General features: G+C 43.0%; 1 protein-coding gene across 4 annotated transcripts in view; it reads left to right on the forward strand.

The window, feature by feature from the left end:
• Nucleotides 1-16600, forward strand: part of LOC147440195 (uncharacterized) — a 71960-nt gene that overhangs the window by 32874 nt on the left and 22486 nt on the right. For all 4 annotated transcript variants that reach the window (XM_086529973.1, XM_086529975.1, XM_086529976.1 and 1 more), the window contains exon 4: nt 2569-2649. In XM_086529973.1, coding sequence (XP_086386099.1) covers nt 2569-2649 — 81 coding nt within the window. The remainder of the gene's footprint in view (nt 1-2568; nt 2650-16600) is intronic.

A 16600-nucleotide genomic window follows, 5' to 3' on the forward strand; every position in this document is an offset into this window, starting at 1 on the left:
TGGGCACCTGATGACCTGCAATGATTTTCATAGCTATTGTTAAATCTAACCATTATAAAAATTATGATCTTCCACTTCATGTTCAAACGAGTATTGAAGGTCTCCCAAGGTTTGAAGATTTAGACTTAAACAAAGGTTGTAATGTCTATCTCAACATGATTTGTCGCTTTTATGTATTATAATTCAGTTTCTCTTGTTTCATGGTTTGAAGAGTGTTTTATTTGGCTATATATTAAGTTGGTTTGCTAGCAATAAGCTTTTAGTAATAATCATTTACCTGCCCTTTTTTTCTCAAGGTATCAAATTTTGTTCTCACGCTCTTCAAATCATTAGCATCTTCCTTTTGAAAGTTTGTGTTTGGATTGGGTGTCTTGATTTCTTTGTTAGTCATCAGATTTTTTCAAAATTTTGTCTTCCTTTGTGTACATATACATACATACATATGTATGTAGGTATACATGTTGTGTGTGTGTGTGTGTGTGTGTGTAGTTCCAAAGATGTATGGTCACACATTTCATCACATAAAAAATCATCATTGTCTGGTTTATATCCCATTATAAGTTTTCTCTGATTGTAGAAGTGCTTATTTTAAAGTTCATGGAGTCACCAGTATCAAAGAAGCCTGATACATGAGCGAAGGGCTTGGCAGAACTATGGCCGGTATTTCAAAACATCTTTCCAAAATTTCAAGCAGTTTAGATAGTCTCCTGTGATCGCACCCAAGATATATTGGATTTTCTAAAAATTCTGGTGTGGAACATTGCAAATAAGTAACTGCGAGAGCAGATTCATTTTGAAAAGCCAAAACCTAGTAAGCTAAAAGATATTAGTTTTGTAATGCTACACAATTAAAGTACAACTGCCAAAGAAATGATTAAACAAAGGAGCTTTATAATACTTGACAATTTGTTTTTTGTATGTATTGTAAAATTCATTATTCTGTATGTGCCATATTGTCAAAAAATTGGTATTACTTGACCTGATTTTATTGGTATTACTTGACTTGAGGTAAAGAATCTCAATGATCAATAATCTTTTTTGTTTGGTGGGGGTTTTCTTGTATCTGTAGCGTTATAAATGCTAATGATTGTCTATGGCGAACGTTCTTGATGGGAAAGCATAGAGGGTGGAAGATAACCACGAGCAGGAGAGAGGGAGAGAGCAGAGTGACATTATTAAAAATCTCTCTATATTAAAAAGAATGCTTTACAATGCTTTTATAGAGCTCATAGCTTATATGCATGCTCATGCAAACCTATCTCCACGCTTAGATTGTGCGTGCGTTAAGGGTCATGCTCCATGGTATGGATACACTTCATATCCCAACATCAAGTCTTCAAAAGCTTTCAACACTCTGTCATATCAACAAAGGTACACAAAAAATTTAACATCCGTAATGCGTACGGAGATTTTATTAAGCTTGATTTGCTTCCTGAAGAGAATCTTTTGATGACTGCCTCAAGTCAAGGGATATTTTTTTATCACAAAGATACTTGTCAAATTCGAAGTGACGGTATGACAATCCAAATCTTGTCTTCCAATCAAGAGCTATAGCTAAGCAATGCTTTAGACTCTCGAATTCCTTCAAGAACATCCGACCAAGTCAAGATCAAAGAAAATTGCAACCAAGGAGACTGGTACACACTCGGTACACAAAACCCTGAAGCTTATGGAGTATGTATGCAAACATGCAAAAAATATTACAATGGGCAGGCATGAAGCGAGGTGTGTATCAATAGAATAATACTTTCCTTATTTCCAAATGCATATCATATTGCATCTTTCTCATATTTGTGAAAGGGATAGACGGCTCCATGAGGGGCAAAGACCCCCTTCACAACACATCACATCTCAAATTTGTAGAAGGGCTAGACATTGGCTCCATGATGAGCAAAGACCCCCTTCACAATGCATCACATGCATAAGCAGAAACCTTCTCCAACGTGTTATCTCCAAAGCTTAATTGAGGCTTTACTAATAAGAAGGATAAGCTAGAGCAGAGGGGCATCACATCAAGGGGGTAAAATCCAACAACAAAACCCAATTACAAGGCTTGAAGAACCTGCAATCTACCTAAAACTTGTGGAAGCCGCTAAATCAAAAGTGGATAACACTTGATAGGGGGGATTGTTGGGAAATCAAGTGTATCCATACCACAGAGCATGACCCTTCAGGCATGCACAAGCTAAGCCACAAATGTAAGGTGGAGATAGGTTTGCATGAACATGCGTACAAGCTATGAGCTCTCTAAAAACATTGTAAAGCATTCTTTTTAATGTACAAGAGATTTTTAATAATGTCGGTCTGCTTTCTCCCTCTCTCCTCCTTGTGGTCATCTGCCACCCTTTGTGTTTTCCCATCAGTTCTTACATTTTGAGTATTTGTGAATGCTTGCTTGAAGTTTCGGTTAAAATTTTACTCGGTGAAATGTTTTAAGTAGTTGATGATGTTTACAGATCCTAAACATGTCATTCTGCTTATAAATTTGCTATATGCTGCTCAGAATATTTACTGATCGTAAGTCTTGCTGTTTTCTTTTGGTTTTACGTTTTGTCATTCAAATGACAGGCAGCTGAATATGTGGAAATTAAGCAATTACGAGAAGAAATGGTCAATCTGAGTGAAGGCAGTGTAAAGCAATTGCGAATGGTAAATTAGCTGTCTTTGTTTATATTATAAGCATTTTTGAATCAAAGCAGAGGGCCTTCAAGTTTTTAAAACTGTGTATGCTCCATAGGCTTATTATTTGATGTTCCTCATCTTTAATCTGTGTGGTAAACGCTGGTTTGGTCTAGAAGAGGGGTGGTGTGAGCTGTTTGAGAAGTGATATCTGGAGGTGTACATGTGCTCCTTACATAGTTTTTGTGATGTATACTAGTGAAGCATGATTAGGTGTGAATATATAGAGCATTGTCCGGCAGGTCAATAGATAGTTTAGAGGGGCAATGTCTAAATGAAAGCCCAAACTATTGCTGTAACAGGCTCGGGCACTCCAACCGAAAAGTCAATAGCAAAACATGTGAGAAATTACAATAACAGAACTTAAAAGTAGAGAGAGAAAGAAGAGGAAAGTCGACACGAAGCAGCAGAGTCCGGCACCCCTCTCGGTATTTCTTTCTTTATTGCTTCACAAAAGTACAACCGTGGGACTTGTCCTGTGCTTCGGCACATGAATGCCACGGTGAGCCCCAAGGCCGTATTTAAAGGCCCTTGGACTAAAAGCACATTACATGGAAGCTACTGCTCTAAAAGCTCTAGAACCAAAAGCTCGGATCTCTAAATTTTTCGTCCTCTCCGTACAGTTTCCATGTCAGCTTGTCCTTTTCATGATTTGCAATTGTCCATATTTTTGGCCACGTTAGCAGTTTATAATATTTCTCTTTTTTTAAAGCTTTAGACCCCTCGACTGGTGGTATCCAAAGTTGTCCCAGGGTTATGGTTTTTAATGCAAGGGCCTTACCACGTCACTAACTGGTGACATACACCCCTCTTGAAAGAACAATAATTGCCCTCGATTACACCTGCAAAACAAAGGACATAAACTAGCCGAGTGGACACTTACTGTATGCACCCATGCACCACACTGCACACATGCACTTGCACAAAGACGACAGTCACTGAACATTCACATCAATATCCCCGTTGAGAGCTTCGATGAGAATCATGATTATTGTAACTTATGTAGCATCACTTCCTAACTGGGCTGATCTTTTCACGGTTGTCTTGATATACTAAATCTCGTTACTATTACATCCACATCACGTATCAGGTGAAAGAGATAAAATGCTGCAATCATTTCATTTTTTTCGACAACTACTCAAACAATACACACATGAGACAACACATGTATCAAGTTCACATCTTTTCATAAAGTCATTCAATAGAGTACCGTTAGCCTCTTAGTATCCCTAACTTTATTTTATTCTAGGCAATTTGTGATAAGGGAGTGGAGTTGCTTCGCTCTGTTGCAGCACACACCGCACCGGATTCAACCCATTGATTTGACGTGCACTTTCGGAGTAGTCGATGCTAAACCAAAAGCCTCAAGGTACAACTCTAGTAACGGAGGAGAATTCGCTAAGTCGTCTGTAACAAACTCAAACACCCCAAGTCTAGATTCTGTCGCAACACAGTAGAGATTCCTTAAAACAATTCATAAATTACGAGGGAGAGTCGACACTTCTTGGTGTAGATCCGTGCTGAGAGAGATTGGCCCCAAAGATTGACGCCCCTTTTGGTATTTCTTTTATATTAATCTGTGAGCAAAGTACAACTACCCGCGGGTGCTCGTTTCAGACTCTGCATCCAGATGCTTTGAGAAGTGAGCCCCCTTGGGTCACTTATAAAGATTACAAGGGTTGCTAAAAGCAGAGCCCCAAAAGCATTAAACTCAAAAGCATTAGGGTCCCAAAAGCAATTGGTCAAAAATCTGCCAGTAAAAAGCAGCAGCGCCAATTGCGAAAATCCGTACAACTAGGCCATGTCAGCAGCTAGCGTAAAACGCGAAAGTCCCACTTTGCATAAGAACCGAATAGTTCCTGAACTTGACCAAATATCAACAGACCACAGTTTTCTTTCCTTGTGCGCTAGGACCTGCTTTGGAACAAGAATCTCTTCCACTTCTGGTTGCTCATTTGGCTCCTTGTCCTTTGGCCCTTCACCTTTGAAAGGTCTCGAGAGACTCACATGAAATGCATTGTGAACCTTCCAAGTATCTAGCAACTTTAGTCAAAAGAATACATCATTGATCTTTTTGTGTATCTGGAAGGGTCTATAGTATGGCATATTAAGCTTTGGAAAGAGCCTCTCCGTCCCGTTCCTCTTTTGTATGCGTACTTTTTTAAACAAAAGAAGAACATAATCATTCTCCTTCAACTACAAGTCATGTTGATTCTTGTCTGCTTTCTTCTTATGCCGAGACTTCTGCAAAGCCTTCTTTACCTTGGAAAAAGCAGTCTCTAGATCGTGTGTGTACCGTTCTGCTTCAATCTTGGTGGGACCTTCCGAGCACGCTCAACAATCTCAAATGGCGCCTTCCCCGTAGATATGTGAACAGTGTTGTTGTAATCCAACACTTTTCCCACTGATTCTTGTTGTGAGAGATACAAGACTTGAACAAGTCCAAAATCACGGAATTGGCTATCTCCGATTGCCCATTTTCTGTGGATGAAACGACGATGCGAATTTAAGCCGAGTTCCTATATTCCTCCCACATTGTTCTCCAAAATAAACTCGTGAATTTGGGGTCTCTTTCTGACACTTAAGATGTAGGCATGCCATGTAGTTTGAAAATCTGTGTGTCACAAACTGTTGATATAACAAACTTGGGCACCCCAAGTCTAGATTCTCTTGCGACACGAGAGAGATTCACTTAAAATACTTCACAACTTTAAACTCAGAGTTCAATTTGGTTGACACGGGCCGGCGTAGTTCCGTGCCCAGAGAGATAGGTCCCAAAGACTGGTGCCCCTTTCGGTTTTTTTATTATATTAATGCTTGAGCAAAGTACAACAACCGAGGGGTCCTCTGCTCTCAGACTCTGTGTTCAGATGCTCTGAGAAGTGAGGTCCTTAGGGCTCTTTTATTCTTACAAGGGATGCCAAAAGAAGAACCCCCAAAATCAGTCAAACTCAAAAGCAAAAGTTCCAAACTTAAAAACAAATAAGTCCAACAAACTACTGGCTCCAAAAACTGTCCAAAAAACAGTTAGCGCAATTCACAGAATTTCTGTACAGCTGTTAGCGCAAATCCGTACAGGTTGCCACGTCAGCATGTCAACAAAAAATCCGGGTTTCCGTACAACTGCCACGTCAGCCTGTCTCAGCGCATAAAGCGGGCGTCTGTACAGTCTCTCTGTATTGCCACGTGAGCAGTCAACAAGGCTTGCCACATCACCAGTTTGTGATAGTTGACGTGTCGAGCCACTGAAGAACGGAGCCAACCTGCAGATGTCGGCCGAGGAGCCTAAACCCTAGAAACAGTAAAAGAAGCAGAAGAAGACGAGGTTTCCACCAACTTACAGATCCTTGCCGAGTGGGGCAAGTTATTCAAGAAAGACTTTTTACGAACTTATGGGATCGCATGCGATGGGGGCTTAAAGGACACAGAGAAATTAGGACCAATAAATCACGTGGAGAATTGATGACGCAGCTGTACGAACAGCCCGAGATCTACGTTGACAAGCTGGATGGACCCCGCAAATTACATTGAGCTGCTGACGGGGCAGATGTACGGAATTCCACATTTTACGGTATGAGCTTTTGGGACTAAATGCTTTTGGACTAGATGCTTTTGACTTGATGCTTTTTCAGTAACAGCTTTTGGGCCTAGGGCCTTTAAATATGGACCATGGGCTCTCACTCTGGCAGTCTACCCATGGGAGATGCAGAACAGCGCCATGGGAGTTGTATCTTGTTGATGCAATATAAAGAAATACCGAAAGGGGCGTCAGGGTTTGGGGCTAGTGCTCTCTTGGGGTGGAACTCTGCGACTCTTTGTCTCCCGTGTCGTGTATCTCTTTCAGTTCAATGTTATTGAAGTGCCTAAAGTTGTTCAATCTGCTCTTTTCCATTGGCACGCGGTGCCCGCCCCGTTATAGTGGTATCAGAGCTTCAGGCGTGTGCTTTTTTGAAAGCATACCGGTTCTACCAAAGAGCAAAGAGAACAAGATGGTGCGTCCAAGTTTTACAAGAAATATTATTAAAGAATCTTGTCATGATACCGGACTTATTAGCCACTCCCACCCTTAGTCCATCGCGCATCGGGTGTGCTCCCGTCTTCATCGCTTTGTCTTACGGGGCATAAGCCATTGTTTTTCTCACAAGCAGTGCCATGTAGTGGTGGAAGTTTATAGCTACAAGCCGCACACTCCAAGGACCTCTCAAGCTTTCAAGAAATTTTTGCCCAAAGTTACATGCCTTCATACATCTTCTTTCGGAGTGCAACTTTTGGCAAAGTGGGGTATCTCAAAATGTTTGACACGGGAACCCTAGTAGATTACAACTTGAAATTTCTTAGCAGGTGTCTTTTCTCAAACCGATAACCTTGGAGACCCTGTGTGAATGCTATGTCTTGGGAATACCATCACTACTACAGGAACACTGTCTGTCCAAGAGCTTATAAACGAGTCAGCTACAACCTTATGGAAGAAATCTAACCCTAATTTTGGTGTAGGTTTCAGGACGAAGCCCATTCGACTTTCGAGTGCGATTGACATCAAGAATGCTTTTTCAGTTTGATTTAGCAGTTTTTTAAATTTTGTTTGGGAACTTCTTTGGTAATCCTATTTGGATTTTTTTTGGAATGGATGGTATCTGTTTTTTAATTGTCTTGCTACCGATTTGAATTGTTTGACTCTACTATTAATACTGGTTTCAATGATTGGTGATTTACTCTTGGGTGTAGTGAGAAATGTTGTTTTGGTATTGTTTGAACCTTGGAACGATGCAGACGGGATGTCTGGGCCCTGGGGAGCGTTTGGCTGTATGCTTAAAACCTCCAAGTGATGCAGGCTGCGGTATGTGGAGCATTTGGTTGTATTAGTCCTCTGAGCTCATTGCCCGGACCTTTTTAGGTTATTTGTGGGGGGAGTGACGAGGTAGTCGTGGAGTAGCTTCATACCGCAAACGGTCTGTCTCGAGAGAGTGCTTAGCAGCGCTGTTCGTTGTGTCTTGTAACATGCATATGTGACCATTTATGTTACATTGTGATGTGCCAACCACTGAATATATTCCTAATTGGATGAGATTGCCCGGGTGTGTAATTTTAGTGCACGAAGTCACCATATGTGACCATTTGTGTTACATTGTGATGTGCCAACCATTGAATATATTCCTAATTGGATGAGATTGCCCGGGTGTGTAATTTTAGTGCACGAAGACATCGGTTCAAGATCAGCGGTTTGGGTGTAATGGCTAATTTTGCTATGCCGGAATATCACGAGCCGCGACCTGAAATGAGAATATACTCCTTATTGAATGAGATTTTTCTGGGAAGCCAATGACAAGGATATCAAGAGCTTTGATTTGAAACGAGAAAACTATTTGTCCCTCGGCATGTCCCCTCGAAAATTTTTGAGCTAGTTTAAGTTGTTTTGTTGAAATATGGCAATCGCGGACGATTACTTTTTTTCAAGAAGGGGGGATGTCATAAACTGCCATTGAAGAACAGAGCCAACCTGCGGATTCCGGCCGAGGAGCCTAAACCCTAGAAATTGTAAAAGAAGCAGAAGAAGACGAGGTTCCCACCAACTTACAGATCCTTGCCGAGTCGGGCAAGTTATTAAAGAAACACTTTTTACCAACTTATGGGACCCCGTCCGATGGGGGCCCAAGGGACACAAAGAAATCAGGACCAGAAAATCACATGGAGAACTTATGAGGCAACTGGCTGTACGGACAGCTTGAGATCTACTATGATAGGTTGGACGGACACCGCGATTTGCGCTGGACTGCTGACGTGGAAGATATACGGAATTCCACGTTTTACGCTGATGGTGCTAACATGGCCGACTATACAAATTTGCAAATTCTGGCGCTGGCAGCTTTTGGGACTAAATGCTTTTTGACCATATGCTTTTGACTCGATGCTTTTCATTTAATTGCTTTTGGACCTAGGGTCATTAAATATGACCCATGGACTCTCACTCTGGCAGTCTACCCACGGAGATGGAGAGCAGAGCCATGGTGTCACCTGCACATCTCACCCTATGTGCATGTGGACAAGCTACTTCACGTCTAGGGTTCAATCCAGCTTAGGAAGTGTTCTGGCACCTTTGTGAGTCTGTTCGCAAACCGTGCATGTCCAGACACTTAGAGTAGTTGCATTTCCTTTGGTTGCACACATCATGATCATCAGATTACAGTCAGTACCCATCAGGAGCATTTTAAAGTGCATAGAACCCATTTTCCCTATTTTAGCAAATTTTTATTTATTATTATTAAGTGACTTTGTTGGGAAACTGGGTAGGGCAATTTGGCTAAGGAAATATATAAGAAAGCTAGCGCTAGCACTTTCTGGCAGAAGAGGCAGCAGATAGCATTTGGCAGTGCACCTTCTCAACAAGACCGGCAAGAGAACCTAGCGTTTTCAGCCACAAGAACCAGCCAACGTTTATCAGTTGCAAATCAGCCTTGGCGTTCATCTACAGCAGATCAGCCCTTGCGTTTTCAACAGCATCAGATCACCTAGCATTTGCAGACTCCCAGATCAGCCTCGCGTTTATGGAAACAACAGATCAGCCTAGCGTTTTTGCAACATGTAGATCATCCTAGCGTTTTGCAGATTCCGGGCGACAAGCACATCCATAGCATCAATGTTTTGCATTTTCAGTAGTTGGACTCCGTACCGCAGCCCCCAAACCTCGCAGATCTCACCTTCCCGCAGCAGATCCTCGCCGCATGGTTAGATCAGCTAGCGTTTGCAGATTCAGCCCGCTATTCGCAGATTTCAGCATCTGCATTTTCAGCGCATCGTCGTCGCGTCGTCATCACCGCCATCGTCACCGACATAGCGTCAGAATTCAGCAGATACAAGATTTGCAGATTTCAGCCCCTAGCGTTTTCAGTTTGTAGGCCGTCTCGTCGCCGTCCTCATCGTCGTCGACATCGTCAGCAAGTGCATTGCATTTAGACCATTGTACGAGATTTGTCTAATCAATAGCATAGACCTCTCTCGCCATAGAGAGTGGGGCCCTTGTAGGAGGGTTTGACAACATTCTGGTGTCGTATTCTTCTCTCTCTCTCTCTCTCTCTCTCTCTCTCAGTCTCAGTACCTTCATTCACAGTGTCATTCACTTGTTTGTGATCATTTGCCTAAAGGAATGGAAGGCTCTCCCTTCCGTAAATAAAAGGAACCCTTGAGCACAATTCGGAGCACTCATCTTGAGCAAAATTCAACATTCACATCCGCTGCACCTTGTATCAAAGCTTTGGTAGTGTTCTGTATCACTCAAGGAAAGAACCACAAATTTGTTTTTTCCTTGTTGGGGTCACACGTAACCCAAGTCCACTTGGGCGTGTTGATTCGTAATCGTGTTGTTGAAGAGTGACAGGTAACCCAAGAAAGAAGGGCTTGTCCGGCCTCCCCTTGTTCCTCTTTTCACTTATTAAGAGCGGACCGTGTACTTCGCGGCCGGCCAATCGTTGTGAGGTGGGAAAAAGCAACCTTCGTGTGAGCGCAAGGCTGCAAAGGGGTGCGCCCGCAGGAAAGTGTAGAGCTTGGGTAAGAGAAGATCCTTCTCTAACACAGATTGCAAGCGAAAGAAGAGCCTCAAGAACCCAAGAACCCAAGTTCGTCGTGAACTAAAGAACCCAAGACTTCAGTGTATGGTCATCACTTGAAGCGGAATGGATACTTGGCATGGAGGTGTGGAAGTGGCGAAGAAGAATTTTGCCCACCAGGAGGTTTTTCCAACCCTCCCCCCTCCCCATCTACGCCAAGGATTGCACCAAATCCTATGGAGGCTTTGGTCAAGACGATGATGGACATGATGTTACAACAAGAAGCGCAACGCGCTGCCTTGGAGCGCGAGCGCGAAGAAAGAACGGCAATCTTTTATCACGAGCGCGAAGAAAGAAAAGCATAATTAGATCGCGAACGAGAAGAAAGAAAAGCAAAAAGAAAGGCCGACTTGGAGCGTGAGCGCGAGCAAGTGCGCTTGGCGGTCGAAGAGAAAATTGCAGCCTTGGAGGGTGAGCGCGAGCAAGCGCACTTGGTGGCCGAAGAGAAAAGGGCAGCCTTGGAGCGTGAGCGCGAGCAAGCGCGCTTGGCGGCCGACGAGAAAAGGGTAGCCTTGAAGCGTGAGCGTGAGCAAGCGTGCTTGGCGGCCGAAGAAAGAAAGGCAACTATTGAGCTAGACGTGAGCTAGCACGCGAAGCCCAACGAGTAGCGGCCGAAGACAGACGACCGGCCTTGGAGTTAGAGCGTGAGGCGCAGAGAGACCAAGAGTTGGTCCTACAAATACTCACCTCGAAGCCCGAGCCGATCAAAGAGGTTGGTGGTTCTTCATGTGGCGCAAGCCGAGATTCGAACTCCAACAACCCCGTCACAGAGAAGATCACATTCAGTAAGTATGACGGTAAGATGGATGCTAGTGTTATTCATTCTTGGTTGCATCAATTTAATGCTTATTTTGCGACAACTAAGAAGACAGGGAATAGCAAGGTTTTAACGAGAGCCACGTACCTTGCCGGTGATGCCACTAATTGGTACCACGGATGGCAAGAGGCACAGTTGGCCGCACACCTAGAAGAAGCCGATGGAGACGCGTCCCTTTCCTTCAATTGGGCCGACTTTCAAGACAAGCTCAAGGCGTGGTTTATGCCTCCTCAATACCTAGCGCGGTTGAAAGAAGATTGGCGCAATCTCAAGCAAAATGGTATGCTAGTTATGTCTTTCTCTAACCGTGTTTTGCAGCTGGGCATCCAATTACGCAAATCGGATAATGAGCGTAAGGAGGCTTTCATCTTCGGGTTGGACGACTATATCAGGTTTGATGTCGAAGTCCTCGATCCCGTAGATCTCAACAAGGCGGTAGCGATTGCTCTCACACAGGAGATGAAGCACAATAAGGGAAAGCTAAAGAAGAACAAGAATTCTAAAGGTAGCACTCAGACTTCTTAAAACCCTCAGAACGGTAAGAATGGTAAGAATGGTAACTCTTCTAACCAATCTTCCTCTAGTCTCTCAGAAAAGAACTCTCCAAATGAACCTAAGGGTAAAGCAAACACAATTGCTAAACCTAAGCTCACTCCAGATGAAAAGGCAGAACAAGGAATTTTAGGAGGATACATCACGTCGGAAGAACAAAGCATTTATTTTAAGCAAGGTTGATGTTATCATTGTCACATCAAGGGTCACATAAATAGAACATGTCCTAAGCTTGACTCTAGTGAATCTAAAGAACCCACAAAACCCACATCCTCTGTCAATGCAATAAATGAGAACACGAGTGTGACCCAAGTTTCTCATGATCCTCCCATTGATGAGCCTCTCATTAAGTGTTATGATCATGTGAAGGGTCAGCGTTTTGTCATATTGTTTGACCCAGGCAGTATGCATGATGTGATTAGTGACTCTCTTGTCGAAAGAGCCCGCTTGGAGGTTAGCAAGACATCTCCTTTTGAGGTGTCGGGCTTCGCTCCGGGTATGGACACTCTCATCACGCAAGAGTGCCTTGATGTTTTGTTCACTACTCAACAAGCGTCCTTCCGCAGAAAATTTGTAGTCTCTCCTCTTTCAGGATGTGACATGCTTTTAGGCATTCTATGGTTTTGTGAGCATAACCCTCTCATTGATTGGGTAGTCAATACTTTCACTTTCAATGCCAAAAGTGACTCTCCCATTGTCATCCGTGGGGAGGAAGTTGTTCATTCTTCATCTCTCATTTCTAATGTGCATGCGAAGATTGAAAAGAATCAGGAGAAGGAGACTCTCTCAGCCTTGTCTTCTCCAAAGCACGACAAACATGATTTGCATGATATAGATGTGATTATTCACAAGCATGATAATTTGCAGGATAAAGATGTGATTGTTCACAAGGATGATGGTTTAGTTGATGCTTTTTCTAGTGAAGCTAACCTCATTGCAGATTCGATCAATCACGAAGAACCGATGTTGACTCTCGAGTCAAGATCTAAGGAACCCCCACAGGAAGTATTGTATATGCACATGATTCGTCAGTACTCATTGTTCGAGTGTTTCATTCGTGACGGTTTCCTGTATTTTAGTCACCGTCTTTATGTGTTCCCTTTCCATAGGTATGCCATATTGTACGATGAACACGATTCACACATGAATGAGCACGGATGTATGCAGATTACTCATGAAAAGATGAAATGTTTGCATTTAAGGAATTCACATTCCATGTCTCTTTCTTGGCATGACATAGTATCCGAAAGAGAAGGATTGAGCATCAAGCATCGGCATTTCCATTGTGATTTGCCACAGTTGATAGATTTAGAGCAGAAGGTCAAGATTCGCACTCACGGTTTGCGTGTGTTTGATGAACGGTTTGGCACTCCGTCACTTTGTTCATCTGCATTGCATGCACAGTTTTTTCCGAGTCACTCTAGATGGAATGGGTATGCCCATGTTTTTGTGTTGGAATTGGTTTCAAGAATTTTCCTTCTCAGAGATTCTTGAAGAAGGTGGACTTACGTTCATAGACGCAGTTGCACCATTGAAGCAGCCTCAGATGATTGTGTGTCGCTTTCGGCGCGGCCCAGAGAAGCAAGCATTGCAGACCTTTATGAAGTTCAAGTTTCGCACGATCCACGCATCAGAGTGGGCCGGCGAAGAGTCCTTCCCAGGATCCCGGACATTGTTGGCGATCTCCCTCGACGCCATACAGTTTGGTACCAATACCTCACTTTAAAAAGGAGGGGATGTCACGTGCACATGTCACCCTATGTGCATGTGGACAAGCTACTTCATGTCTAGGGTCATTCAGCTTAGGAAGTGTTCTGGTACCTTTGTGAGACTGTTCGCAAACCGTGCATGTCCAGACACTTAGAGTAGTTGCATTTCCTCTGGTTGCACACATCATGATCATCAGATTGCAGTCAATACCCATTAGGAGCATTTTACAGTGCATAGAACCCATTTTCCCTATTGTCAGATAGCATTTGGCAGTGCACCTTCTTAGCAAGACCGGCAAGGGAACCTAGTGTTTTCAGCCACAAGGACCAGCCAACGTTTTTCAGTTGCAGATTAGCCTTGGCGTTTTCCAGAGCATCAGATCACCTAGCGTTTGTAGACTCCAGATCAGCTTGGCATTTTTGCAAACAACAGATCAGCCTAGCGTTTTTGCAACATGCAGATCATCCTAGCGTTTTTCAGATTCCCGCGACAAGCACATCCATAGCATCAGTGTTTTGCATTTTCAGTAGTTAGACTCTGTACCGCAGCCCCCAAACCTCGCAAATCTCACCTTCCCGCAGCAGATCCTTACCACACGAACAGATCAGCCAACGTTTGCAGATTCAGCTCGCTATTCGCAGATTTTAGCATCTGCATTTTCAGCGCATGGTCGTTGTGTCGTCATCACCGTCATCGACATAGAGTCAGAATTCAGCAGATACAAGATTTGCAGATTTCAGTCCCTAGCATTTTCAGTTTTCAGCGCGTTATTGTTACTTTGTCGTCATCATCATCGACATCGGCAAGTGCATTGCATTTAGACCATTGTACGAGATTTGTGCAATCAATAGCATAGACGTCTCTCGCCATAGAGAGTGGGGCCCTTGGAGGAGGGTTTGACAACATTCTGGTATCGTATTCTTCTCTCTCTTTCTCTCAGTCTCAGTACCTGTATTCACAGTGTCATTCACTTGTTTGTGATTTGCCTAAAGGAGCGGAAGGCTCTCCCTTCCGTAAGTAAAAGGAACCCTTGAGCACATTTCAGAGTACGCATCTTGAGCAAAGTTCAACATTCACATCCGCTGCACCTTACACATGGGACTTGAATTTTGTTGATGCAATATAAAGAAAGAATGATAGGGGCACCAGGGTTTGGTGCTAGTGCTCTGTTGGGGTGGAACTCTGCCACTTTCCGTCTCAAGTGTCGTGTATCTTTTTTAGTTTAGTGTTGTTTGAAATGCTTAAAGTTGCACTATGAGACAAACTGTTTTGGCCAAATGATCGTGTCTTTTTATTGGTATGAAGTGAGCATGCTTGCTGAATCTGTTGATAACTGTCCAAATACTATCATGCCCACTCCGAGTCTTTGGAAGATCGAAGATGAAATCCATTGCCATGGCTATACTCTCCAAGGTCGGTCAAGAATAGGTAAAGGGAGTCCATCTGATTTGTGCCTGTCAAACTTACCAAGCAAGCGCGCACAAACTCGTCGACATCCTTCTTAAGCTGAGGCCAATAGAAATACATTTCCACCCTTTTCAAGGTACTCTCAGTGCCTCGATGTCCAACAAAAGGAGGATCATGGCACTTTGTCAACACCTTTTTCTTCAAATCACGTGCCGCACACAACATGGCTTTCAACATCAAATAACCTTCCTTGATAGAATATTTTACAACTCTCTCGCCACCTTGTACCCGATCAAAGATGTCTGCAAAGTCTGACTTTGTAGCATACTTATCATTTATATCCTCAAACTTTAAAGTTCCGATGATGTATCTCAGAGATGGTCGATACCTGTGGCTTTTGAGACAACATGTTTGCCACCAAATTCTTCTTTCCCATAACGTGAACAATCTGGCAATGGAATTGAGGCACTATGTTCGCTCATCTCATTTGCTTATCCAAAAGGTTCATCCGGGACAAGAAGTATCTCAAACTCTAATGATCTATAAACATGAAATTTGCTCCAAGCACGTAATGTCTCCATTGAGTAAGAGTGTGTATCACTGCTAACAGCTCTCAGGTCTAGAGAACATTCTACTCTTTTAAGCTATGACATGTGTCCTGCATTTAGACCGCTCCGCTCCCAGAGTGCTACCACAAGCATCAGAGTAAACCTCAAATAGCTTCTGCAAATTTGGCAATATCAAAAGACGACCAGTTGTCAACTTCTCTTTGAGTGTATAGAATGCTGCAATTTCTAAGGGTCCCCAAGTTATTGAAACACTTTTCTAAGTGAGGGTATACAACGGTGAATCAATCTCCGCAAACTTTCTCATGAACCATCTTTAATATGAGTACAAACCCAAAAAGCTTTGAACTTCATGAACATTCTTTAGATCTGGCAATTTGGAATGGTCTCTATCTTGACCGGGTCCATCTGTACACCCTCTACTAAGTTGATGTGTCCCAAAAAGCGTATCTCTAACTGGAAGAACTCAGTCTTCTTCCTATTGATCACGAATTTGTGTTTCCGCAGTGCCTCAGAAACCTGTAAGAGATGTTTTTTGTGTTCTTCATTCTTGGAGAATACGGCGATGTCTGTGAAGAAAGTGCCCACAAATTGTCTTTGTTCTCTAAAGTGTTGAACGGTGCAAGAGTATTCGTGAGATTGAACAACATGACCAACACTCGTACAACCCAAAGGATGTCATGAACGCAGTCTCTGAGTCTTATATACATCTCCAGGAGCCATTTTGATTTGATAATAGCCAACACGAAGAACCTTGGAGTTTGTCGAGTATATCATCGATCCTGGGTATTGGAAACCTATTCTTGAAGGTGATTTTATTGAGAGCTTTGTAGTCAATGCATATTCTCTAAGATCCATCTTTCTTTAAAACAAGAAGAACCGGTGAACAAAAAGGCGATTTACTAGGTTGAGTTAGACCCTTTTTGAGAAGTTCTTTTACTTGGTCCTTATTCTGGGCTTTGCTCACTCTGTAAAGTGGCGGGTTTGGTGGCGTACTGCTAGGGATGAAATCAATCATATGATCTTAAGGTCTCTCAAAAGGTAGCTTTCCAGACAAACCCTGAGAGAAACAATCTGCTTGAGCTTGCAAAAATTCTTGGCATTCTTGTTGTGAGTGTGTGTGTGTGTGTGATTTAATCTTGAAAAGTCAACCCGTACACAGCCTTGCGCGATCATTGCTTGTGTGACAAAGTGATGACGCGGCATGCCCAACTTGAAAGAACTGGCCAAAAAGCCAGACAAACTGAACCCAGAAAGTGTGGCTAAGG

This window comes from Adiantum capillus-veneris, chromosome 15 (assembly GCF_014529385.1).
Source record: "Adiantum capillus-veneris isolate H3 chromosome 15, ASM1452938v2, whole genome shotgun sequence".
NCBI lineage: Eukaryota > Viridiplantae > Streptophyta > Polypodiopsida > Polypodiales > Pteridaceae > Adiantum > Adiantum capillus-veneris.